At 55.5% G+C, this 23,351-nt stretch overlaps 10 protein-coding genes across 10 annotated transcripts; 5 read left to right on the top strand and 5 right to left on the bottom strand.

The window, feature by feature from the left end:
• Positions 1-1,165: 1,165 nt before the first annotated feature.
• GCG54_00001156 (uncharacterized protein) lies at positions 1,166-1,837 on the top strand (the record flags this gene model as incomplete). The annotated part of the gene is made up of 1 exon (XM_045401280.1): positions 1,166-1,837. One exon carries the CDS (start codon positions 1,166-1,168, stop codon positions 1,835-1,837), a length of 672 nt encoding a protein of 223 aa, XP_045258213.1.
• A 1,581-nt stretch (positions 1,838-3,418) lies between these two features.
• On the bottom strand, positions 3,419-5,326 carry GCG54_00001155 (uncharacterized protein; the record flags this gene model as incomplete). Its single annotated transcript, XM_045401279.1, has 1 exon — positions 3,419-5,326. One exon carries the CDS (start codon positions 5,324-5,326, stop codon positions 3,419-3,421), a length of 1,908 nt encoding a protein of 635 aa, XP_045258212.1.
• Positions 5,327-6,641: 1,315 nt separating this feature from the next.
• GCG54_00001154 (uncharacterized protein) lies at positions 6,642-7,501 on the top strand (the record flags this gene model as incomplete). Its single annotated transcript, XM_045401278.1, has 2 exons — positions 6,642-6,915; positions 6,972-7,501. Coding segments are annotated over 2 exons (804 nt in total), but the record flags the coding sequence as incomplete, so codon positions are not given.
• Positions 7,502-7,900: 399 nt separating this feature from the next.
• On the bottom strand, positions 7,901-9,280 carry GCG54_00001153 (uncharacterized protein; the record flags this gene model as incomplete). Its single annotated transcript, XM_045401277.1, has 4 exons — positions 7,901-8,558; positions 8,617-8,758; positions 8,812-9,095; positions 9,156-9,280. 4 exons carry the CDS (start codon positions 9,278-9,280, stop codon positions 7,901-7,903), a joined length of 1,209 nt encoding a protein of 402 aa, XP_045258210.1.
• An 899-nt stretch (positions 9,281-10,179) lies between these two features.
• GCG54_00001152 (uncharacterized protein) lies at positions 10,180-11,401 on the top strand (the record flags this gene model as incomplete). The annotated part of the gene is made up of 2 exons (XM_045401276.1): positions 10,180-10,731; positions 10,793-11,401. The coding sequence occupies 2 exons, from the start codon at positions 10,180-10,182 to the stop codon at positions 11,399-11,401; spliced, it is 1,161 nt and encodes a 386-aa protein (XP_045258209.1).
• A 246-nt stretch (positions 11,402-11,647) lies between these two features.
• Positions 11,648-13,153, bottom strand: GCG54_00001151 (uncharacterized protein; the record flags this gene model as incomplete). Its single annotated transcript, XM_045401275.1, has 1 exon — positions 11,648-13,153. The coding sequence occupies one exon, from the start codon at positions 13,151-13,153 to the stop codon at positions 11,648-11,650; it is 1,506 nt and encodes a 501-aa protein (XP_045258208.1).
• A 276-nt stretch (positions 13,154-13,429) lies between these two features.
• On the top strand, positions 13,430-13,941 carry GCG54_00001150 (Small nuclear ribonucleoprotein G; the record flags this gene model as incomplete). Its single annotated transcript, XM_045401274.1, has 4 exons — positions 13,430-13,459; positions 13,609-13,680; positions 13,734-13,808; positions 13,864-13,941. 4 exons carry the CDS (start codon positions 13,430-13,432, stop codon positions 13,939-13,941), a joined length of 255 nt encoding a protein of 84 aa, XP_045258207.1.
• Positions 13,942-14,162: 221 nt separating this feature from the next.
• Positions 14,163-14,739, bottom strand: GCG54_00001149 (uncharacterized protein; the record flags this gene model as incomplete). Its single annotated transcript, XM_045401273.1, has 2 exons — positions 14,163-14,344; positions 14,436-14,739. The coding sequence occupies 2 exons, from the start codon at positions 14,737-14,739 to the stop codon at positions 14,163-14,165; spliced, it is 486 nt and encodes a 161-aa protein (XP_045258206.1).
• Positions 14,740-16,849: 2,110 nt separating this feature from the next.
• Positions 16,850-18,987, top strand: GCG54_00001148 (L-amino-acid oxidase; the record flags this gene model as incomplete). Its single annotated transcript, XM_045401272.1, has 3 exons — positions 16,850-17,216; positions 17,269-18,764; positions 18,820-18,987. The coding sequence occupies 3 exons, from the start codon at positions 16,850-16,852 to the stop codon at positions 18,985-18,987; spliced, it is 2,031 nt and encodes a 676-aa protein (XP_045258205.1).
• A 768-nt stretch (positions 18,988-19,755) lies between these two features.
• Positions 19,756-21,254, bottom strand: GCG54_00001147 (uncharacterized protein; the record flags this gene model as incomplete). Its single annotated transcript, XM_045401271.1, has 4 exons — positions 19,756-19,980; positions 20,034-20,562; positions 20,615-20,960; positions 20,999-21,254. 4 exons carry the CDS (start codon positions 21,252-21,254, stop codon positions 19,756-19,758), a joined length of 1,356 nt encoding a protein of 451 aa, XP_045258204.1.
• Between the last annotated feature and the right edge of the window lie 2,097 nt (positions 21,255-23,351).

Raw genomic sequence — 23,351 nt, 5'->3', positions numbered from 1 at the left:
GGGATGAGTACCTTATGAAGGATGAGTAGAAGAGGCGAGGACGAGAGGCAAGTGGGGGACGAAAGCTGGGGAGGCAACGGGGCGTTAGCGGGAGGGTGTACAGGGCAGGTAGTGAGAGTGGGAGGGTCACATGACACCACATCTTCCGTATCTACTTCATACGGCATCGCAGAGGACCACCATCAAATGCAAGAATTGACGAGCATTGCCATCCATTCGATTCCATCACTCAAATTCCTCTCATATGACCCTTCAAGCCAAAGACAAAAAGTCAGAATGCCCGCAATGAATCTGTCAGACTTGCAGTTCTCCGAGGACACCAAGAAGACAGCCACGACCCAGACGAGTGAAAGGAGACGTAACAGCATGATTCATCTCCCCAGAGCACATAAAGGCATAAAGGACAATACCAAAGGTGGGATTGACAACGAAAAATAAAAAGAAGCCATCACCACCACTGGCCTCGACACGCTGACTCCAAGGCTCACCAACAGCTTCCAGCATCATCCAACGACGTCTCCTGAACCCTGCGAGCAAGTGCATTGAATCGGTGAACTCCAAAGGGCCGATTTGGTGATGATACCAACTTGGATGCCATCAGAAGGAAGAGGAGGGTAGTGCAGGGCAAGGTGTGTCGGGTCGGGACGAGGTGCTCAACGGGGGTGAGTGCAATCCTGCCCTCTCATTGGTCCAGACCGAGGAGAGTGCGCAGCAGGGACACTCACCACATAAAACCCGCTGGCATCCCACCACCCTCCTTTCCTCAACCTCTCCCTCTTCCTCTGGCTTCTTCACTTTTATCAGAGAACTTTCTCCTGGCACCCAAAACCAACTTTGGCCATCACTTTGCACCTTGCCCAGACCACTCAACACCACCAATCCCCTTCAGCTACCACTTGGAGCTGCCCCTCCCCCTCCACCGGGCTTCCCACCTCACTGGAGGCCCTCACCACCTCATCTCAACCACTCCTCCTCATACTCCCACTTAGACCACCAGGTAATCACCATCCATCATGACAATGAACACTCTCCTCTCTCTACTACACAATGCTCATCAGTAGACAGGGCTCACCTAATAATGGCACTCGCACCCGTCACCCTCTCGTCCCGCTCAGAGGCCACAAAATCACCGCTCCTCAGATCACCAAATCGTCAATCGCTTCAAATGGACCACAGCATGGCGTCATCGCAGGGCAACAGTTCCCCTCACCGTTTCACCACCACACCTGCTCTCCTCAGCCCCCGCGGCCGGCTTACACCAACATCGCTCAACCAGCCCTCGCCACGCGGGTTCTACTCAGAACCTTACTCGCCTGGCCTTCTCCCGGGTCACATGACCGAGGAGTACTCCCACAGCACCCAGAGACCTCGCAAGAAGCCCCGGACACCCCCGAGGACCAGCAAATCGCACAAACGCGACCGGAGTGAGAGCAGCCTCCTCGCAATCGGGTCATGGAGTGACCACAACAGCCACCATGACACCCATCTCTCCCAGGCTCATCGCTTCCACGACGCTCCCCTCTTTGATGATGAACTCGACTCCAAGGACTTCTTGGCTGCGCCCGAGGACGACTTCATCCTCTTCCCCGACGACGTCCCGGAACCCGCTCTGGTACCCTACGAAGCAGCGCTCCCACCACGGGCACCCCGCATCCCCCGTCTTCGCACACCAGACCTCGCTCCCCTCTCAACAGACGTCCAATTCTTCCCCTGTCTGGGCGACGAGAGGGAAGAGGACAGGGTCAACGAGACGTGGTACCTCGCTGGTCGAGAGAGGGTCGATTCGCAGCGTAAGCACTACCCCGCACCTCACGATCTCACCTTTTGGTGTTCATAAGTGGATCTGCGACTGACCATCACTTTAGTGAACGATGCCTTGGCTTATATGTCTGGGGTGGAGGGACGGAGGAAGACGTTGAGGAATTGAGTGGTGGCTTGGAGCCGGTGACAACGGGTTTCGCGAATTTTTTGCTGTTTCCCTAATTGTGTTGATGAAAATGGCCCAGCTTATGCCATCATGCTGAGCCGATGGCGGTTTGGGCTAATGTGACGATGGTATCGATCTGGCGCTGGGCGTTGGAGATGATGATCCTTGACCGATTCCTTCAGAAAGGAACTGCCTGGAAATCGCAAAGTTAACGAATTGAGTAAATCCGTACCAAAAGACTTCGGAGTGATGCATTGGATACTATTGTGAGTGAGGTCGTCGACGTTGTCGATGCTCGTAGTGTCCGCACGCATGCAGAGCCACCAATACAGCATCACGATGTTGCTTGTAAGTCAAGGGAGGAATAAACCATTGGGCCCAGAAATGAAATGAAATGAAATGCAAGCGCATCTACTAAATTGAGTGTCTGCGCATGCCTGACGTTGAGAGAAGGTATCACGGAGTCCTGCTAGGACTCCAGCCGAGTCCTGTGCCGGGGTGGTCCTACCAGACGAAGATGAAGAAGAGAGAAGGACGAGGTGACGTTGGAAGAGGGAAGAGCTGGGGGATGCGGGTGGGGAGGTAGACCCTGAACAGCTTAAGTGGTCCGTGCACAGAGACATTCTGCCTGACCGAAGGCAGACTTTCTCACCGAATCTTACCGAGATCCACCGACACTCACCGACACTATCCTAATTCTCTGACCGACACTCACCTCTAATGTCTAAGTCTCCTGCTGGCCCCCTTTCCCTCACATGCTGGTCTGCCCCTAAAAATCATCGGATCATAATGGAGATCATATGCTTGTAATTTCTGGTCAAACTGGCACCAGTCGGTGGGATCAGCTAAGGTGAAGCCAGCTTCAGGCCCGGTTGCCCGACAGACGCCTAGAACAGGCAGATGGAACTCTTTTAATGTTTGAGTATTTCATTTTATTTCACATGTGGATATTTAAATGATATATAATCACAGCAATTGATATTTAGACCGTTATTGTCGATAACTGAATTCTTTGTTTATATCTTTATATATTTTGTTACCTTACTCACGCTAGTGATGATGAGTAACGAAGATTTGACTGAGGAATTAAGATTTATTGAAAAACCATTTCACTAGCTGGGCAGTGTGACTTACTTATTTGGGCAGCGTTCCCTATGACTTTAACCTCAGTGTACCTGATCATTTAATGAGGATGATAGCACGAGAATAGGAAGGATAACGACGATATAGGAAAATAATAGAGGATAATAATAGATGATGATCACGATGACGACGACGACAGCAAAAGCAGAAGCGAGTATTAAGAAACGAAGTCGCTTCAGGACTTATGAGAAAAAACAGAGTGTCTCAGCAGGATGTGTGGATTAGGGGAACGTGTGTTGGACACTATCTGCATAGCAAAGCTCTTGGAAAGCTACATGGTATAAAAAAAGGATCATCTCCTGAGTATCACATCCAACTCCTTGCGCCTTCAACTCCTGGCCCCTCTTCCTATCTTCGAGTAACCTGTCGTTGCTGACCTTTCTTCTTGGGGAAGAAGGTGATGCCTTGCAGTTTCGAAGCCGCTGGCGGAGCTTTCACATACTGGTCACCGTAAAGACCGACACTTGGCTCAAGTTGACGTCTGAGAGCCAGCGCAGTAGTCGCCGGAAGACCCCACACAGAGTACCCCCTTGCCATGCTGCTCCTCACACACTCTCGCAAATGAGAGGTGAACCACTCTGCGCTCGGTTTGTTCTCGATACCCATCTCGCCGAAGAAGTCGTGGAAGTTGTCGATGTCATGGAGGCGACGGACATCAGTCGACAACTGGAGGGCAGCCCCTTGGGGTGGCGCACCGTGGCGATCGAACAGCTCATCCCGAACCTCAACCAGGCTCCTCTCGTTGGATGGCCTGGCGATGCGACGGAAAAGCTCGGAGAACATCAACAGGCGATATGATGTCCGGCTTGCCTCGAAGGTCTTGCGTAGGCGGAATGTCGAGACCTTGTCCGGTTCCAGGTAACTGAGTTCCGCCCTGTTCGCACCCCTCTTGTCGAGCATCCAGACAACGTTCCGCGTGATAGCTTCTGTAATAATGGCCTTGCGCATCTTCTCCGTGATTGCTGCATCGCTGATGAGTAGATAGACGAGAAGATGGCCGAGATTTGGGCAGGCTTCCTTGGAGGTTTGGCCCTTCATGAAGTCCTGGATCTTGGCGTTCGCGGCTCTCACGAGCGATTCGTCGCTCGTGGCGAGGCAGAGAAGGAGGTGGTACAGATGGAAATAGGACTCTATCGCTTTCTCTGACGCATGGCGAAGGGTGCTTTTCCGGCTCACCCGGTCATTATCATAGTCGTGTGACGGCCTTCTCAGCGCCGACTTTGCCTCAACTTGGTTGAGTCGCACCACAATGTCGTTCATGAAGGCTGCAAGAACGTCGACAGAAGACCGACTTGGCAGATTCGCCTTGCCTGCAATGGCATCCAAGACGGGAGGGACGTCCTCTTTGACGCATCTCCAGTGCCGGCGTGAAATGGGAAGCGGAAGCCAATATTGAAAGCGGAGGTTGTGGACGGATAGGCGGATGCCAAGATCGAGGAAGGCTTCTTGAGAGATTAGGTCGAATTCGGATTCGATTGAACGCTTCCCCTGGCCTAATACTTCGACTCCCACGCCGAGCTTCGCGTTCTGGAAGTTCCTTTTGGAAAAGAAGCATTGAAGCTCCCGCAGGCGAATCAGGTCAAAATCTGCGATAATTCTAGCGACCCTTGGCCAGGCGTGGGAGAACGCAATCAGCTCCTCAAAGTCAAGACTCTCGAGAGTGTCCAAGATCAACTCGTCCGGCAGCTTGGAGAGGGTGCACTGAAGTTGCTGGTGTCTTTCTTGCTCCGTCTGGATGTCTTCGGTTGGGGGCTGCGCTTTTGTGGCATACCGGCGAAGTCTCCTAATATCCGCTTTAGTCTGCGTGCCGTCGAAATCGCAGCGGGAACAGACGAAAGTCTGCTTCATGGCCAAGCTCTCTTGCCGAAAGTGCTTGAGACCGTACTTCGCACCAGTATATATCTGCTCGACGTTCTCGCTGTTGAAGAAGCTCAGCATCTGGATAGCGATGCCCTTGAGGGTGTACGCGGGCGTATATCCCTCGGATGTGTTAAGAATGGACGCGCAAATATACGAGCTGAAGACGTTGGGATGGTTCATCTTCGTGTCCATCTTGATTCTGGGGGCGACAAGAGGGTATCGGTCTCCAAACTCGATGGTCATGTGAATCGGCATCCAACCCTCGGCCTGGACAACCAGGCAAGCTGTTTCAAGATCCTCATCTCTCGTGCGAAGAGAAATCCGGGGATAGGGTTCGCGTTGAAGCTCAGCGATATCCTGCAGAAGGCGTTGTCGGAGATGGGCCTGTGACGCCATGACGACAGCAAACGACGACAGCAGACGAAGATAGGGGACAACGACGACGGACGACGACGAAAAAGACGATAAAAGCGAGTATACAGGGAGCGCCAACTATTATGAGAAGCGTGGTTGGGATGTCTTTGGCGATGTTCGTTGATGAATGGAGGGTAGAGCCTGCTGACAAGAAGATGGAAGACGGATAATGGACACTGGAAGAAGACTGGACGTTAAATAATGGGCGAAAACATTGAGGCCGCTTGTCGAAGGTTTGTTATGTCGCCGTGTGAGTCGAATGGCGGCTGCTGACAGTGGAGGTCGTTTGGCCTCATCCACGTTGCGGGTTGATTGAGGCCTCATTGGGGCAGTGGCATCGTGCGCTTTGGTCCTTCCTCACGCATCTCCGCACCGCAACTTCTTTCTTGAATAAAAGGTCAGCATTTTGCATTGGATCAAGACGCCTGGAAAGGAAACAGGCACCTCTCTGATCGGAAGCCTGTCTTTTCTTTAAGTGGAAAGGCAGTGAAGCACCGCAGCCGTAACGCACATCAGCGAGGTGGATAGCCGACACTAATGCAACAAGCCAAAAACAACCTGCACATGGGCGTCAAAATAAGCTTAATTGCCTTGCATCGTACAGTTGAACACCATTTTGGTATCTGTGGTGGTGGCCGCGGATCATGATTCGTCTTCCCAGATGACTTTTACGCTGATATTGCTCGCTTCTCACGCCAAATTCGGGACAGCGGTTTGTTCTCCCATGTGAACTATCGCGTGTCTGATTTTCATGAGTTGAAGTCCGTTACCGTATTGAAAAGAGCCAGCCCCAGTGCTCATCGAGTTGTGACGCAAGAGACGTTTTGATTGATGCGGTCTATTCTCCCCTATCTTTCTATGATAACTCTGTTCCCCTCCTGAGAGATTCGCAGGTTGACGAAGGAGAATCCCACATTGACAGATATTGGGCTGAGAAGCTAGCGGGCCCTCAACTTCGATTTTGCCTCTCCCGCCTTAGCGCCATGCGCAGGAAGGGGGTTCAGCCACCAAATTAGCCAAGAAACGCCCATGACAGACCGTCGGTTTGCTGAATCCCTGCATCAACGTGAAGTCTGATCTTTAATTAACTTGAAGGACCATTCGGAAGTCGCACCAGACCCAACTAGAGTGGGATCGTGGTGTCATTCCCACCAGCCTTATACTGGTGCGGGGTGAACATCCATCGATTAAATCTGCCGCCGAATCCTCTTTCACATCTGTCAAGTTCCATGTTTCCAGAACTCCTTTCCATTTGGTTCCTGATCCGTCCATTGGCACCAGAAAAACAACTTCAACGATGTTGGCAAGCGGCACTCTCGTCGTCGTTGCAGCACTGCAACTGGCCACGGCCCAGCTCCTCTGTTACTTTCCCAACGGCAGACAGAGCACCGACGTGCCATGCAACGTCTCCGCCCCAGTGAGCATGTGCTGCGGCTCATCGAAAGCGTGTCTATCCAACGGCCTCTGCCTCCTCGACGACACGACATCTAGCAGCGGAAATAGCTACGCCCGCGGGACGTGTACCGACCCGCAGTGGACCAGCGACCTGTGCCCGAAGCAGTGTCTCTTGAGTAAGAAGCCCCCTTCCCTCGCCACCGAGACACGACGTAGCTGAACGCATACCAAGACCAAGATTCCCCGGACAACTCCTCGGCCTACGATTTCCGCAGCAGCGGCGTCCAAGTGTGGGAGTGTGACCGGCAGGGGTACGGCGCGGAGGCGGAATACTGCTGCGAGTCGGACCGGGAAAAGACACGGTGCTGCAGTACTTCGACGGCTGTCTTCAAGCTCCCTGCCGCGACGGTTGGCAACGCTGTGGGCCAGGTTTTGACGACGGCGACAGCGGCGGCGGCAACAGCTACGACGACGACAAGCTCCCCAAGCCATGACGCGACGAGCACGAGTGACGGATTTGCCACTGCGGCTGCAACCGCGCCGGCAGAGACATCAACAGACACACCCGATGAACCTTCTTCGGGCCTCAGTGTCGGCGCGATTGCGGGCATTGGGGTTGGAGTTGGTGTATTTGTTGCGGGTCTAGCCCTTTTGGCGGCGGTTTGGTTTTACCGGCGCCACGCAAAGAAAACCAAAGCAGAGGTGCACGGCGAAGTTACTTCGGAAAAGTACACAGGCGTGAAAGAGCTGGAAGGGCGACATCTGTATGAAATGGATGGGGCGGGGGTGGTCGAGGCACCAGGAGAAGATCACAGACATGAAATGCCACCAGCAAACAGAGACGCACGGTAGAAGCCAAGAAAACTAGGCGTGAGCAAATTTATGAGCAAGGAATTGTGAGAGGACTTTTGAACCCCCGAAACCGTTCCGCCTCACGCAATCTATGGTATCTCTGATAATGAATAGAAGAACGCTTACTCCATCATTGTATGGAATGCAGGTTCGCCTTGGAAAGGTCTGGCAGACCTGCCCAACCCCAATCGGATAATCGCTGGTGTTTTCATGCCACCAAACCGATGCCGACGACACCCCAAGATAATAAAATGCTCACCGCTAACCCAACGCCGCCAATATGCAAAAAGATGCCTTTGTATAGTCTGCTCAGCCCCGAGCGGGGGCTTGTTGCTTCATTTGTATTCTTCTGAGTATCATGTAGGTCGATCTGGGTTCGAACTTTTCCGTTTTGGGATTCCAGTGGCCCCAAACGTCAATAACGACGAAGCCCCTGGGCAGCTCGATCTCGACAAAGCCGGACACCAGGATGCAGCCTCGCGGAGGATAAGATCGGGTAGGCTTCCATGACTGTGCCAGTTTCTTTCTGAACTCGCGGGCAGGGCCATCAGTGATCTGCTTCATGCCTTCGATGTGAGACATGGCTGTATCCCTGACGAAGTTGGTCCTGCCGCCGCTCTCGGGTTCTCCAGATTGTCGTGAGTCAGAAGTCTTACTGACATCGTGGGAGGCGTTCTCTGCAGGAGTTCCGTCCGGGGTCTGTCTGTTAGCTGAGGGCAGCGGCCCTTCAGATTTGGCCTGCTGCACATTGCCGCCGGGTAATGACGGGAACGGCGACATCGGCTTGCTAGGCTCGAAACCGAGCGCTCGAGAGATGCCCTCGAAGTGCTGCTTCACCAGAGCCGACGTGAAGGCCCATGTCGAGAGTGTCATGGCTTCTGGCCAGAGAATCTTGCGCAGCCTGTTCACTGTTAAAGAGTCGACCGGTTGAGTTGACCAGTAAAGTCCATCATCCTGCATCAGCAAACTGCGCCGTGTCAGTACGGGGCATATCTGTCTAGGGTATAAACCAGAGCACAACGTACCCAGAAGAGTAGTATACTGGGGGCGGACGGTATGGAAAATCTATGTCCAGCCAATATCTCCGCAGGTTCACCACATTGCCACACCTTGCCGTCAAGGTAGGGTGCCTCTCAACAGCGCTTCGCACCCAGTGGGCCAGGTCAGCTGTACACCAGAGTCAGCATCTATCGCGATCCTAGTCGGACTATCATCCATACTCCGTATGTGGTTTTGCAGCTCCTTATCCTTGCTGACCCTCACGTATTGTCGCCACTCCGGGTCGGTGCCCTTGTACGGCGGCTGGCTGACTTGTTTCGTAGTAAACGGGAAGGGAATAAACCATGGCTCGGTCTCCTCATCCATCTCCTCATCTAGCGCCTTCTTTTCAGCGGCCGAAAGACTCTCGTATTCGCGGTCGACATGTCGGAAGAACGGGTTGAGGACGGTCGACCAGTACATTTGCCAACAGGCGAGCGAGATGCCTGCGCCGAGAAAGAATGACCTGGTAGTAAGTCAGCTGGGGTCTGATGGAGCAACGGCAACGGAAGGAACGGGTGCGCACCTGGCCCTGAATCGAGACTTTGTAACCTTCACCCTCTGGACGACGATGGTCTGTTGGCCTTGGACCTTCGGGGCGAGCGCCCGAGCAGCGAGAGTGCTGGCGCGTGGCCTGAAGAAGCGCCACATCGTGTATTCAGAGGGGCACGCCGAGCGACGGCGGCCGTGGTAGGTTCGGTAGCAAAAGGATATCCCTCTCGTGCAGCGATGGACCAGTCGGGAAATCGGAGTCGGGGGAGACGGACGAAGGTTGGGTGGCTGCGATGACTGATGCGAATCGACGTGGGTTGCCCGGCGGAGGTGGGATGGGATGGAAGTGACGGGACGGCAGGCAGACGACCGTGTAGTAATGCGAACAAGAGGATGAAAGAAGTGACACAGACGGCGCGGCACTTCTAGCAAGGCTGACGTGGTTTGCCGCGACTCGAATGCAGCTTTTGGCTGTTGTTTGTTCCAGAGGCAACGGCAGCCCGAGGCGTCTCCAACATCAAACTGAACAACCGCTGCGGCTGCGCTGCGCGGCTCTCTGTGTCTTGCTGCCACCAAGTTGCCGACCCAGTGCAGTGTCTCCGCTCAGGTTCCCGGCCGGAGTTCTAGATGCATGTCGGCGCACAGTGTTTGTTGGTTCCCGCCCCTCACCCCGCCAGTGCATCGGCGCCCCTGAAAGATGCCTGCCGATTGCGCAGCAGACAGTGTGGCTTCTCAGCATGCACGGGGCACCCTCATTGATGGGCAGCACGACCCCTGCTCCACTTCTCTCGACCCCAGGCACCTCAAGAGGCCAAGCCACCGTCGGATAAATGGTTTAGCCGACAGCACTAGCCACCTTGATCCCGCCACGGGGTCGAGCCAATGGATCCAGACAGGCACCTGGGACGTGCTGCGACAGCTCCCGTCGACTTACGTGCCGACTCGACGCAGCTTTGGCCTTGGAGATAGCAGCCACCTGCAGCATCAAGCTCGCCCACCAGTCAACAACACCCCATCGTCGAATCCATCCCCGAGCCCCATCCACCGCGTTCGACATCATGAAGGTCTCCGTTGGGCTTGCGACAGCCCTGGCTGGCGTCGCGACCGCGCTGTCCTCCGACCAGCCCGCTGACGTATATCTCCTGCAATCGAAGCAGACCTCAACCTCCAGTTCCGACATCCCATCATTACCACGACAGATTGCCCGCCTCATCCTCCTCCAGCGTCTGTCTCCCGAGGGCCAGCATGGCACCTGGGATCTCCCCGAGACCATGTCCAGCGAGAAGGCAGTCAACTACCTGAACGACTTCGGCCTGTCGCCGCAGGGTCTGTTCAGCAACGCTGTCTCCACCAACCCGTCCCAGCTTGTTGTCATGCTCGAGGGCATCACTGGCGATGATGCCAAGACGCTTCAAAAGTCCATGGGTGCTGGACCCAGCTTCAGGGTCGGCGACGCACCCTCCGCCGCTGCCAACACACTGCTGCTGGCCAACGACTTCCAGAACGTCGGCGTCACTCCGAAGGGCTGCAAGTTCGACAAGGCCATCAACCCCTTTGCCGAGGAGTGCTGGAGTGGCAAGTCGTCCGTCGTCAGATACGACGTCAAGAAGGTAATTTAATAACTCAACCGCTATAATGGATGCCCAAATGCTAATGCCAATGGACTCGCAGGACTCCTCCATCATCACCTCCCTCTCCGAGAACGCTTCCCTCCTCCGCCAGCTGGCCCAGAACGGCGAGATGGAGACTATCCTCGTTGCTATGCCCGAGTCCTCCCGCAACTCTCAGATTCGTCACTGGTCTTCCAAGCCCGAGGAGCTTCGCCGCCGCCAGGTTGAGTCCGTCATGAAGACCGAGTCCGACAAGCAGGACAAGCCCGCGCCCACGAGCCCCGCCGAGAGCGCCACCCCCTTCCCCGGCGAGATCAAGCGCGGCAGCATCCCCTCATGCTTCTCATCGGCCGACGCCTGTGTCAAGGACACCAGGAACTGCTCTGGCCACGGCGAGTGCGTCAACAAGTATCAGAAGGCCGATGGCCAGTCTACCGGCACTTGCTTTGCCTGCGCCTGCTTGTCCACCAAGTCCAACAAGACTGGCAGCGTCACTCACTGGGGCGGACCTGCTTGCAGCAAGGTTGACGTTAGCGTTCCCTTCTGGCTCTTCACTGGTTTCGGTATCGCTTTGATTGGCACCCTCTACTTCGCCATCTCCCTCCTCTTCAACGTCGGCGAGGAGCCGCTTCCTGGCGTCATCGGTGCTGGCGTCTCCAGATCGAAGTAAAACCATCGACGACAAGGCTTTGCGAGTTCAAGGTGGATTGGAATGAGTGTAGTGACTGTGCTTATAATTGGCAAGTGGTAGTCTGTACCATAGGTGTATTCTCACGCGGCGTTGGCATTGGCAGGACATTTCTCTCTGTTTATGGAGAGGTTATTTCTTAGACAATCAAAGAATTGAAGCAATGTTTCCATGAAAGCAGTCTATTTTGGGTATCATTAATTTGCTAGGTGCACGTACGTAACCCAACTAACCCAGGTCATCTGGATCCGGGCGCTCACTCGGTGTCGTTCCCAGGCTCTCCAGCCCCCTCTCTACCCTTAACTCGCTGGCGCCAGCGTTCGTGATCTGTCTTGCTGGCGACTGTGCAGCAGATTCCGCGGCAGATGACGTCCCGACCGCGCTGGTATACTTCTGCCCAGCCTCGTTGAGAAGCTCCTGCACCTCATCCTTTCTGGCCAAGATGCTTTGCTTCTCCTGCCTCAGTTCCTCCACCCGCTTCGTCTTGTCTGCCAACTCCAGCTCCATGGCCCGCATTGTCATCTGCAACCTCGACAGGCACTCTGACAGGTCCGGCAACGGCGTAATTTTGGGTGGTACCTGCAGAAGGTGCTCGGCCGGGTTGGTCTGAGGCTTCTCCAAACCATCCATGCCAGAGCGCGTCTGCGCTGCTTCGAACGCCGCACGCCGCTCCGCCTCCGAGGCGTCTGATTCATCACCAGAGTCGCCCTCGGCCATCTTTATCTGCTCAGCCATCTCGCGCCGCCGGCGGAGTTTCTCTTCCCTCTCGGCCTTTCTACCTAGTGACAGCCCACCGTCCTCGACAAAATCGTCGAACCCTTCACCCAGATCCTCGTCCTCGGGCACAAGCCGGGTGTCGGCCTTCTTCTTGCGCAGTGAAGCCCCACCCTCATCGTCGTCGAAAGAAATGAAGTCGTCGCCAGACTGCTCCTGTGCTAATCGTGCCCTGCGCTCTTTGCGCTCTTGGATCTCCACGTCGGTAAGGATGTTCGTCTGCTGAGGGCGCGAGCCTAGTTCGTCCGAGTTTACAATCAGTGCCCCCTCGAGTTCAGATGCATCCAGGTCCATCTCGTCGTCGTTGTGCACGCGCTGGGACGTAAGGTTCTGCGGCGTGTTGGGCGTCGAGTTTTGTAGCTCGTCCAGGTATTCCTTGCTGTATCTCGGCCGGTCCTCTTCCTCGTCGCGGAAGGAGCGCATCGGCAGACGGTTCTTGATCGCGCTGTTCTCCAAAGCTGCGTATCCCAGGGTGGCCTTCTTGGGTGTGGTGTACTCCGTCTTTTCCCCATCGTCACCGCCGCCCTGGGCACCACCAAACGACAGTCTCGACGAAGACTGGCGTTTCTTCTGCTTCAGAGACCCGGAACGGCTGACCGTCGGACGGATCACCACGGGGCCGTCATCCTCGTCGTCGTCCTGTTGCGCCGAGCCCGCCGAGCCCTTGGACTTGCCAGAGTCGCTGATCGCAGCGCCACCATTGGAGTCGTCGACCTCGCTGAAGTTGATGCTCTTTCGCAGGCCGCTCTGTCGAAATGGCTTTCGCGTGAACTTTACTGCTATCGGTGCACCGTCTGCCACCCCATTAGCCTTGCGAACGGCATCAGCGCATCGTCTCTGGACGGGGACTGCAGACTCACCATCCTTCACTGGCTCCGGCGAGCTTTTTGACGCATTGTCATCCTCTTCGTCGTGGACTTTGATCACACGGGCTTTCCTCTTTGGCGTGAACGAGCTCATCCTGACAGATGATGTAATTTCGGTAGAATTTTGAAGGTGTTGAAGCTCCAATAATTTGCGGCCGCTCAGGTGCTTGGGAACCTCACCTTGAGAACGCGCAGATAAGCTTTCTTATCGCCACGTGACCCACCCAAATTTCGACACCGCCCAGGCCAGGCTCCCCTCGGCATGCAGACAGAGCATCGAGAGCTTCGTCGCGTCGCAAAGTCCATTTCGCGCCTCGATTGACATCACCCACATCCAACCCATCCACACCTCAGAGACAGACAGCACAAGATGGCGCCCGCGCAGCCCGAGCTGAAGAAGGTACGGAGGCCCATTTTCCTCACGGACATTCCCGAGTCTCCGGACTTGTACGACGTACAACCAGATTAATGGAGAGTGCCTACGTTGGCACCTCCTCTATCGGCTCATCCCCTTCTGTCCTGGATCATGATCGCTAACGTTTATCGCAGTACCTTGACAAGAGACTGTTCGTCCAATTGAACGGCAGCCGCAAGGTTATCGGTGTTCTCCGAGGCTACGATGTACGACACTCCTGGTTCTTTCGTTTGGAGTTCCGAGCTAACAAGCTCCATAGGTCTTCCTGAATATTGTTCTGGACGAGGCGGTCGAGGAGAAGGAGGGCGGCGAGAAGGTCAGGCTAGGCATGGTCGTACGTATCCCGCTTCCTACGTCGGATGTGCTCTTCCAATACTAACCTCACCTAGGTCATCCGCGGTAACTCGGTCGTCATGCTGGAGGCACTCGAGAGAATCGGCGGCGACGACCGCCAGCAGAGGGGTTAGAATCCCTAACGACCCGACGGTCGACTTCCACGAAATGCTTTTGCGGGGCTTTTACACTTCGGCGTTATGACGGCACAAAAAGATGCATTTGGTTCCAAGACAAAGGTGCGGGGATGAAATATGGCTAGATACCAGCAAATGTCACATTCAATGCGAACCACCACGACCGCCGCAGCTGCCATTTGATGAAATTCAGATATCGGGCTCCCATGCGGCGAAACTCACTTGGCAAGATCGGCCCAGGCTTTCCCGTCATACCAATCCATCATGCGGCCGCCGTACTTGCGTACCCAGCTCTTGATGCCGCCCTTGAGGATGACGGCCTGCACAGCGGTCTCGCCAACGTCATCAAAGTAATCCTGCAGCCAGTTCGCAGAGCGTGGGCCGCGTCCGTTGCTGCTACCTGTGCAACGGCTTCAGAAGGGGGGGAGGGGTCTTAACGAGTGTGTGGTGTGTATTGTGGACAGAGACGATTAGAGCGGATTGCTACTCACCGCAATAAAATATAACTCGCTTGACACCAGCTTGCTTACACAACTCATGGATGACGGGCCTTGTCTGGTACAGAGTCTGGGCGGGGAAGTTGATCGACGTTGAGATCGTGCCGCCCTCCCAATCGTTCCTGCGTACGTCCACGAGCAGAAAGTCGCGGGGACTATCTGGCCCAGCTGCAGCTCTAGCCTCAAGCAACGCCATCACCTCGTCGGCCTCGACTTCCAAAGACTTGGCTTTTGGGGCAGGAAACGCTGCCCACCAAGGCGGGGTCTCCGTCGCAGTTGCACCGGCGGCTTCAGCCATGGTTCACTCAGGCGATCCGCCTCGTCGGGTCGGGGCTTGGCTCAGCTGGACAGACAGACAGACAGACAGACAGAGCTCTTGCAGCAGTTCCTGCGCCTGCTGTGACGCCCGAGATGCTCACTGGGGGTTGCTTTAAGGGTGCGATCTTGCGGGCGCAGAGTTGCGGGCGTAAGTTACCCCAGAATCTGCGAAGGCAGGTCTACCGTCTGAAAGGGGGTTTGGCGGATGATGTGATTTGAGTTGCAGAGCCGCAAAGCCGTGCTGCAGCAGCTTCTCCTCAGCTCAATCTCCAAATCTCTCGGCACTCTACAGCTGTGGAGAATGCCGCACGGAGACATTTGTCATTCCGGGCCTTCAATTGGCTGCTCATGATGCCATTGAGCCCAAAGGCACCTCAGTAACTTTCGACCCTTGCGCCGTCACAACCCTGATGCACTTTAAACACACATTGGCCCCCGAAACTCTGGGAAACACCAGACGTCGATGTCATGTCGTTTGTGGTGATGCCTCAACTTCACAACCTCTTCAAGTGAAGCGGTCTTTTTTCTTGTCTGTTTGCTTCTTCTTGGACCTTCCAACCAGCTGCCGCCCCGCCCACATGCCGAGACTAATTGACGCATCTCTTATCTCTACCCGTGGGATTCGGGACTGGCTATCTCGACCAATTACATGTTCTTGTGGAGTCCGGCACTCACTCCAGCCTGTTGCCAGTGGCTCCCGTCTCTCTCTTTGCCTGCCGTCCAGCAAGTGCGGCATTTGTGCTTATCTCGCGTCGCCAAAAGCTTCCTTTAGAGGCATTCTTTCTTGTTTCTGGGTCAAACTACGTTGTATTTTTGATTAAATATTGACAACCGGGCCGGCTCAGTTGCAGATGGAGCTGATGGGCATATCCATTCACCTCTAGGATCAGCCGTTACCGGAGAGCATTTGCATCCCGCGGTCAATTGCTCGGAGATGTCACAAGTGTCATCTCGGCGTCCTAGCTGGTTTTTGAACACCGAACGGGACACATGGGATACCGTCTGACGGGCTTCTCGCATTTGCGACAGGAGGATGATGCCAAGGGCATTCTCAGGCATATGGGGGGTGCTTCATTCGATGATGTACGCGCCCTATCTAACAACATAACATCCTGCATGTCTATCAAATCTCACAGGGCGCACACACGCGGGACAATCTACGAATTGCTGACCGTCATCATCATGTAACACTTCTTCTCCAGGTCTCTTTGCAAAACCTCGACGAATCGCTGCTGCCGCTCATCGGCCTTCTTGCTGACATATACCAACATGTTTGTTTGTCTTATCGCAACGTCTCGGAGAGAGCCGGTGAACCAACACTCCGACCCCAGTTTCTCTACATCGCACGCCGCTGCGTTCCCACAATGAGCGCCGAAAGGGCGAAAGGGCGCAGACGACAACCCGCTACCGATGCCCAAGAAACAACTTCTCCATCCCATGTCCACCTTGTTTCCCCCACTGCGGCACCCGGAGGCCAAGAGGACGGGGACAGATGGGATATCGCCCCGCCACCGGGGTAAAGAAGGGTAAGGAACCGTTCCTATCTTCCCGCCCTGCGCCGCCTCCACAGATAAGACACCACACCCAATGACTCGGGACCCTCGCGCCCGACGACTGCTCTGTGCAACGTCAAACTGCATGGCCACCACATGGTGAGCCGTGGAGCTCTCTAGGAGAATCGACATGGAATTTCTTTCGCACCTGCTTCTTCAGGCTAAGTTGAACGACCGGGAAACTCTCCGATGGGATGGGTTCTTTGTCTGTCCGAGGCGAATCTTGATGATGTTTGCTGTAAGCCTGCGAAGCTGCGCAAGCCGACACCGCCTCACGTAAGTGTTCGATGACCAATATTGTGATGTTCATGGATCAGGTCACTTCCAAGGCTGTTGTCCGTGGTGATTCGGCGAGTCTTGCGCGTCGGACAGAGACGTCCATAGACCGGTCCCGGCCCGGGCATCTGGATCGACGACATAGTAATCGCAGGTCTATAAAAACCAGCGGGCGTATCACCAACATGAAGATATCCAGAGACCCCTTCTCCTCACGCCAATCTTACCTGGACAGCCTCAACTCGGTCCTCTGATCTCGCAATGTCTCGGTGGCTCCTCTCCTTCGTCGCCGGAAGCGCCCTCGCGGCTGCTTCTGGTCTCCCCCTGAAGCTCGAGACTCGTCACGCCGTGACTTCTCGTGTTTCCAACATTCATCTGACGATCGAAGAGCCCGTTGATGGATCCGTCACCTTCACTTACGGATCCTGCCGCGGCGTCTCTCTTGACGATGCTCACCATACCATCGTCAAGTCCGAGGTCCGCGACTCCCAGCGCCTCGTCTGGGTCCTCCCCGAGGATGCCCACTCTGACGACTGTATCTCCGCTTGGAGTGTTTCCGGCTCCTTGGTTGGCCGAAGTGAGCCTCAGACGCTTCACCACAGCTGGAAGCGTCGTGCTGCCAAGAGATGTAAGCCTTGCCCACTACCCTCGATCCCACTCAAACACTGACACCAGCCCAGCCATCCACATGAGCAACGAGACTGGCTTCGATACCCTCGGCGCCTGGTTTGAGGGTGTTAACCTCCTTAAGGACAAGGAGCCTGCCGCCGTGGACGTTGACGCCGCCAAGTCTAAGCAGATCGCCATCGTGGGCGCCGGTATGGCGGGACTCATGTCCTACCTCGTCCTGTCTCAAGCAGGCATGACCAACATCAGCATCATCGAGGCCGGCCAGCGCCTCGGCGGTCGTGTGCACACCGAGTACCTCTCCGGCGGCCCCTTTGACTACTCCTACCAGGAGATGGGCCCAATGCGCTTCCCCGAGACCTACGTCGACCCCAAGACCAACGCCACTTACAACATCTCTGACCACCAGCTCGTCTTCCAGCTCGCCGCCGAGATGAACGAGCTCAACAACCACGACAAGAACCTCAGCGTCGACTTCATCCCCTGGATCCAGTCCAACGTCAACGGCCTGTCTTACAAGAACGGCATCAAGCTCGCCAACGGTCTGCCCCCTACTCTCGCCCAGATCTCCGCCAACTCCTCGCTCGCCGTCGCGACCGTCTACGACGATGCCACCAATGCTCTCTCCGCGGAGGAGGAGAAGTACATGCCCGGCAGCGATTTCTCTGTCGCCATGGCGAAGAACATGTACAAGGCCCACGGCGAGTGGGTTCGCAACGGCCTGAATGGCCTGGGCGGCGACACCTGGTCCGAGTACGCCTTCATGGTGAACTACCTTAAGGGCTCCCTCAACTCCACCGACGCCCTCGGCATGTACTCCGCTACCTCCTTCTGGGACACCCTCTACGAGGGCATGTACTTCGAGGCCGCGACCTACAGGACCATCGACGGTGGACTTAGCCGTCTGCCCCTGTCTTTCCACCCTCTCGTCGACGATGTGACCACCATGGATCGCAAGATCGAGCGCGTGCAGTTCACGGAGGACTCCAAAGTCAACCTCCAGTGGCGCAACAACTTCACCGAGAAGACGTTCCAGAATGCCTCCTACGACTACGCGCTGATGGCCGTCCCCTTCTCCATCATCCGCAAGTGGCGCCTCCCCTCCCTGCCCCTGACCATCTCCAACGCCATCAAGGAGCTCCCCTACACCAGCGCCTGCAAGGTCGCCCTCGAGTTCTCCGAGCGCTTCTGGGAGCACTACGAAAACCCCATCGTCGGCGGCTGCAGCACCACCTCCGACATCCCGGGCATCGGCTCCACCTGCTACCCTTCTTACAACATCAACGGCACCGGCAAGGCGACGATGCTCGCCAGCTACATCTCCGGCGACTGGGGCCACCGCTGGGCGTCCGTCTCCGAGGCGGAGCACGTGCAGTACGTCCTCGACGCCATGGTCGAGATCCACGGCGAGAACACCCGCGAGCTGTACACCGGCAACTACAACCGTCGCTGCTGGGTGCTCGACCCCCTCGAGAGCGGTTCCTGGGTCAGCCCCGTTGCTGGCCAGCACCAGCTGTACATTCCCGAGTACTTTAAGACGTACGACAACGTGAGTGACCAGCCCCGTTTTGAAAATCCTTTGACTTGGACTAACACTGATGCAGATGATCTTCATCGGCGAGCACACCTCCTACACGCACGCCTGGATCTCCTCGGCTCTCGAGTCCGGCATCCGTGGCTCTGTGCAGCTGCTCCTCGAGCTCGGTCTCGTCGACGAGGCCAAGGCCGCTGTCAACAAGTGGATGGCCAGATGGATCGACATTGTAAGTTGACCAGCCCCTACCCAAACATGCTGCGCCGTAGCTAACCTCGCCTTTAGTAATTCGATATAATGGTAATCAGTGGTGGCTATCACGTCGGATAGGCTAAAACAACACGAGTAATGAGGGGCGTGCATACGAGACGTCAGAAAATCGCCGAGGGATGGCGAGGGTTAATTACATAGTGTGACGAACTTATGAATGAAAAGTACATGAACCATCTCATACCCGGAAGATCATGGAATGGTTCTAGGACCAACATGAGTGACATGCACGCTCGCCTTGGCACGAACACTCCAAAAAAGTAGATGGTCCAAATGCGACGACCCAGTAGCGACGACCCAGTAAACAAAAGACGACAGTCCACAAGCGCCCTGCACAGAAGATCCTTCTCGTTCCATCCACCCCCGGCCCCACGAGGCCGTTTTCTGACAGATGCCGTTGGAGCTGTCGCCCTGCTTGATGGCTGCGCCCGAATCCTACAATCTCAGCCTTGCAGGCGTAGCTCATGGTCCGATCGATCCACCGAGGGGAACAGGGGTTCGGCCGGACCCGGAAGAGGATGGTTCGGCATCTGCTGATGCGCCGCGTTCATGCAGCGCCTGACCGAGCTTTTGACGAGTTTGTCATTGGCAGCCGCGACTTTGTCATCTGCCCCCCTGACAGCCACGCAGGTTCGTCTCTTCTCCACAACAGGTTAATGTCCGGAATCTGCAAGAGTCGGAAGATCTTCTTGCGACAGGGACCAGATCTGGTAGTCATTTCGTGCTGAAAATTTGACTATGCAAGAAGTTCGTTCTCGTCTCGCTGAAGTCTGGCTTCACTCGTCTCAAACAGCCGCGGGACTCCGGACTGGGAGAAGGGCACGCCATCTCGAACAATCTTTGCCAGCCCCTTGGCCGTTAGAAGGATGAAGGCCATTCCGTGGCCGTTGAACCCTGCGGCGATGTACTGCCCGGGTTTGGATGGGACTGCACCAACGTGGGGCAGCTGGTCATTTGTGTACTGCGTCTCGTCAGTTCTCGGTCGAATTTGCGACGTCATTGAGAAGCGCTTACCCCCATGATTCCTGTCCAGACTTTGTCGACCTTGGCTCCGCTGTTTTCCCAGCCGTGGAAGTTTCTCTGCATGTAGCCATCAAAGTACGTGGCAGCAGGCTCGATCAAACTTGAGTCATCCCAGACATTGTACCATTGATCGAGGCGCTTCGGATAGAACTCCGTCCTGGCGCCACCCACGATGATGCTCCCATCCGGTCGAGTGACTTGGTAGTCGTACAGGCCGGGACCGTGACGAAGGGAGTAGGTCGAAGGAAGATGCGGAGGATGCGTGCCTTCTGGGACGGCCACATGGCTGCAGATCCCCCGAGCTGGGATGATGCGGTCCTTGTACTGGGGAAGCAGCGAGGAGGTGTACGCGTTGGATGCAAAGAGAACGGTCCTGGCTCTAATGGCACCTCTGGGGGTGGTCACCGTCCAGAACCCGTTGTCTTGGGTGTCGGATACTTGGGTGACGGGAGTATGCGTGTGAAGCTGGGCTCCCTTGCTGACGGCCTGTGACAGGAGGGACATGACAAACTTGTAGGGCCTGCAAGGGTCAACGTGGTTCTCTCTTGAAGACGTCTCTGACGGGACCATACCAAATAGAGCCGGCCTCGAAAGCGAACGCTGTGGTGGCGTCTTTGACTCCGGAAAACGTCTCGGCTGCCTTGCCCTCGACGGTGTGAACGAGCTTGGCAGTTGGTGATCCTAGCTGAAGCAGCTCATCGATTCCCTTCTTGAACGGCAGGGCGTGCTCATCCTTTCTGAGAACAGCCATGGAGGTAGTCACTCTGAAGTCGCAGTCAATCTTCTTCTCTTTGACGAGATCTCTGACGGCATGGAGGTTGGCAAGCTCAAACGAGGCCATCTCGTCAGCTGCCTCTTGCCCGTACTTCGTAATCAGACCAGGAAGGCCTTGATAGAGGTCGGGTCTCACATGACCGCCTGCTTGGTGTTAGTGTGGGGCTATTGCACTTGAGGACGTAACTTGCCATTGCGAGCCGTCGCTCCCGAGCAAGCTTGTCTGGCTTCGAGGATGGTAATGGATGGCCGGGAGGAGTCATCGAGGCCGTCGAGGAGGTAATGGGCTAGAGATGTCCCAGTGTACCCTGCGCCGATGATGACGATGTCTTGCTCTGCTGGCAACGTCTCAGAGCTCTGATAGCTGTCAAGCTTGTGGAGTTGCGATCGCCAGTAGGGCACCGTGGCGTTGGGGACCGGGAACGGAGTCGTGGACATGGTGGAGCTGGATGATGTGATGAAAGCTGAGAGGAGCGCGTTAGTGGGAAAGGTTCCGGTTCAGTGGAAGCCAATCACGAAGTCTTTTAACGGCCCCGAGGAAATCGCGATTGGCCAAGAAAAAGATGCAAAGTGGCCAGTATCAAACACAAACACTGATGGAGAAGTATCCGTAGAGGTCCGCAAAAGGCTCGAAAGGGCAACTTGCAGCTCCGAAAACGCGGGGCGGGTGGCTGTTACCTCCGCACCTCAGCCTGTCGGAGCCGACCGCCGGCCACCGGCCACCGGCCACCACTGGAGCCACTATCCGTACTATGTACCTAAGCGAGTGCCGGCAGGGAGGAAGGAGCGCCCCCCAGAACTTGATGCATGGCAACTTCCATCTGGTAAAGTAGGTGCTTTAGTGCACCTGTCAAGTTTCACCATCTCAACTTCAACTTCAACCATCCATCTACACTCTTTTTCAACGTCGACCATGATTCTTCTGTTCAATCTCCACTCAACTCGGACCCTTGCTTTGCGAGTGCCTGACTCGCGGCATCGTCAGATTCGCTCTCTTATGCCACGCTAACATCATTCGCTTATTGCGGAGAGATGGCCTTCAATCACGCTACCGCCAAAAGACCATCGCCAGCCCCTGTCCTTGCACCTGTCATCGTGTCGTATCCATTCCTTTGGGTTCATGATGCATGGACGTTAGACACGTGAAGCTGTCAAACTGTCATCTCCGGTGGTGGCTAACTGCCCGCCACGAGGCTCTGGGGTGCTTCGGCGTGGGGTTATCGCGACACGTGCGACGACTTGCAAGGGAATTAACAGGACGCCTGGTTTCAAGTGAACCTTCTTCACCGCCTTGTCCGTCAGAGTTGGTTTGTCGGTGAACGTTTCCCTGGAACGATGGGAGGAGCGTTTCCATTTCTCTCGGAGATCCAGTCCGACTCCGACGATCCTCGACCACCATGCCTTCTGATACCCATCGCACGCCCTGGGAGTCTGGGACCACACCGCGTTTACGCTTCTTCTTGTTCAAGAGGGACCGGTCTCCGCTCAACGAACCATCCAGCTGGAACACAATTGTGCTGTCCTCTCGCCACCGACATCTTATCCGATCCGATAACGAGTATCCGTACTCCCTTGGAAGCGAGTCATGATCGAAGGGCAGAATTTCGACGCACATTACTATTCGAATGGGGAAGATTCTCGCGATCGGGTTCGGCATTCTGAGCTGCCACCAAGTACATCCCGCAAATCTCGGCGTTTCTGACTGAGATGATTCGACATCGAATAGCGACCTTTCCGATAGCCGCCGAGACAAGCCTTAGGTGTGTTGCTAGCTCTCCATCGGCAGCTACTCCAACATACTCTCACTCAGCCCAAATCTCCTTGAGATTCTGTCGCTTTGAGATACGATGCTGCTTATGGTCCTTCCGAGAAGCAGTAACCGATGTCAGTCGCGGTGTTTCCTGAAATGGGCCAGTGGTACAAGCTTTTTCCCGTTTTGGGACAGCAAACGTCAAGGATGCAAGGAACACCGGCCACTGCCGACATTGACAACCCAGAGAAACCCCACGTTTGTTGCATGAATGGTCGGTTAGCTGCCGAAAGTCGCCTCCCGCATTTAGGGTGTTGGAAGTGGGACAATTCTTCAACAACTTCAATGTCACGTAGTGCAGCCATTCTCCTCTTCCAACGACCTCTGTTCAACTTCATCTCATCACACGAGACGCGTTTGTACGCCCAATAACGTTCATTCAAAGTTATTCGGTGCAATAACGCGCTCGCGGCCCCTGGTTCCCCCATCCGCGCCGCTCCGATTTCCCCCGAGGTTACTTACTGCCGGACAGCATTTTTCGTCAGCAACACCAAGGGATCAACCACAGTGGGCGCGCTTCAGAGCAGGCTCGAACCAAATTGAAAGGCAGGTGGCAGATCACAAGCGACAAATAGATGCGGCGGGGCCATCTGCAAGGCACGGATGCCAGCATGACGTGCTTTCGATTATTCGTACTGTTCGTGCACGAGTGCCTCAGCCCTGGGCGTTGAATCCACTTCAATGATCAACGAGTGTGCACGGGGACACTGCCCCGGCCTTTCGGT

This window comes from Colletotrichum gloeosporioides, assembly GCF_011800055.1.
Source record: "Colletotrichum gloeosporioides strain Lc1 chromosome Unknown consensus_88, whole genome shotgun sequence".
In the NCBI taxonomy this organism is placed as follows: domain Eukaryota; kingdom Fungi; phylum Ascomycota; class Sordariomycetes; order Glomerellales; family Glomerellaceae; genus Colletotrichum; species Colletotrichum gloeosporioides.
Note: the sequence above shows the minus strand (reverse complement) of the source record. Positions and strands in the feature narration are given on the sequence as shown.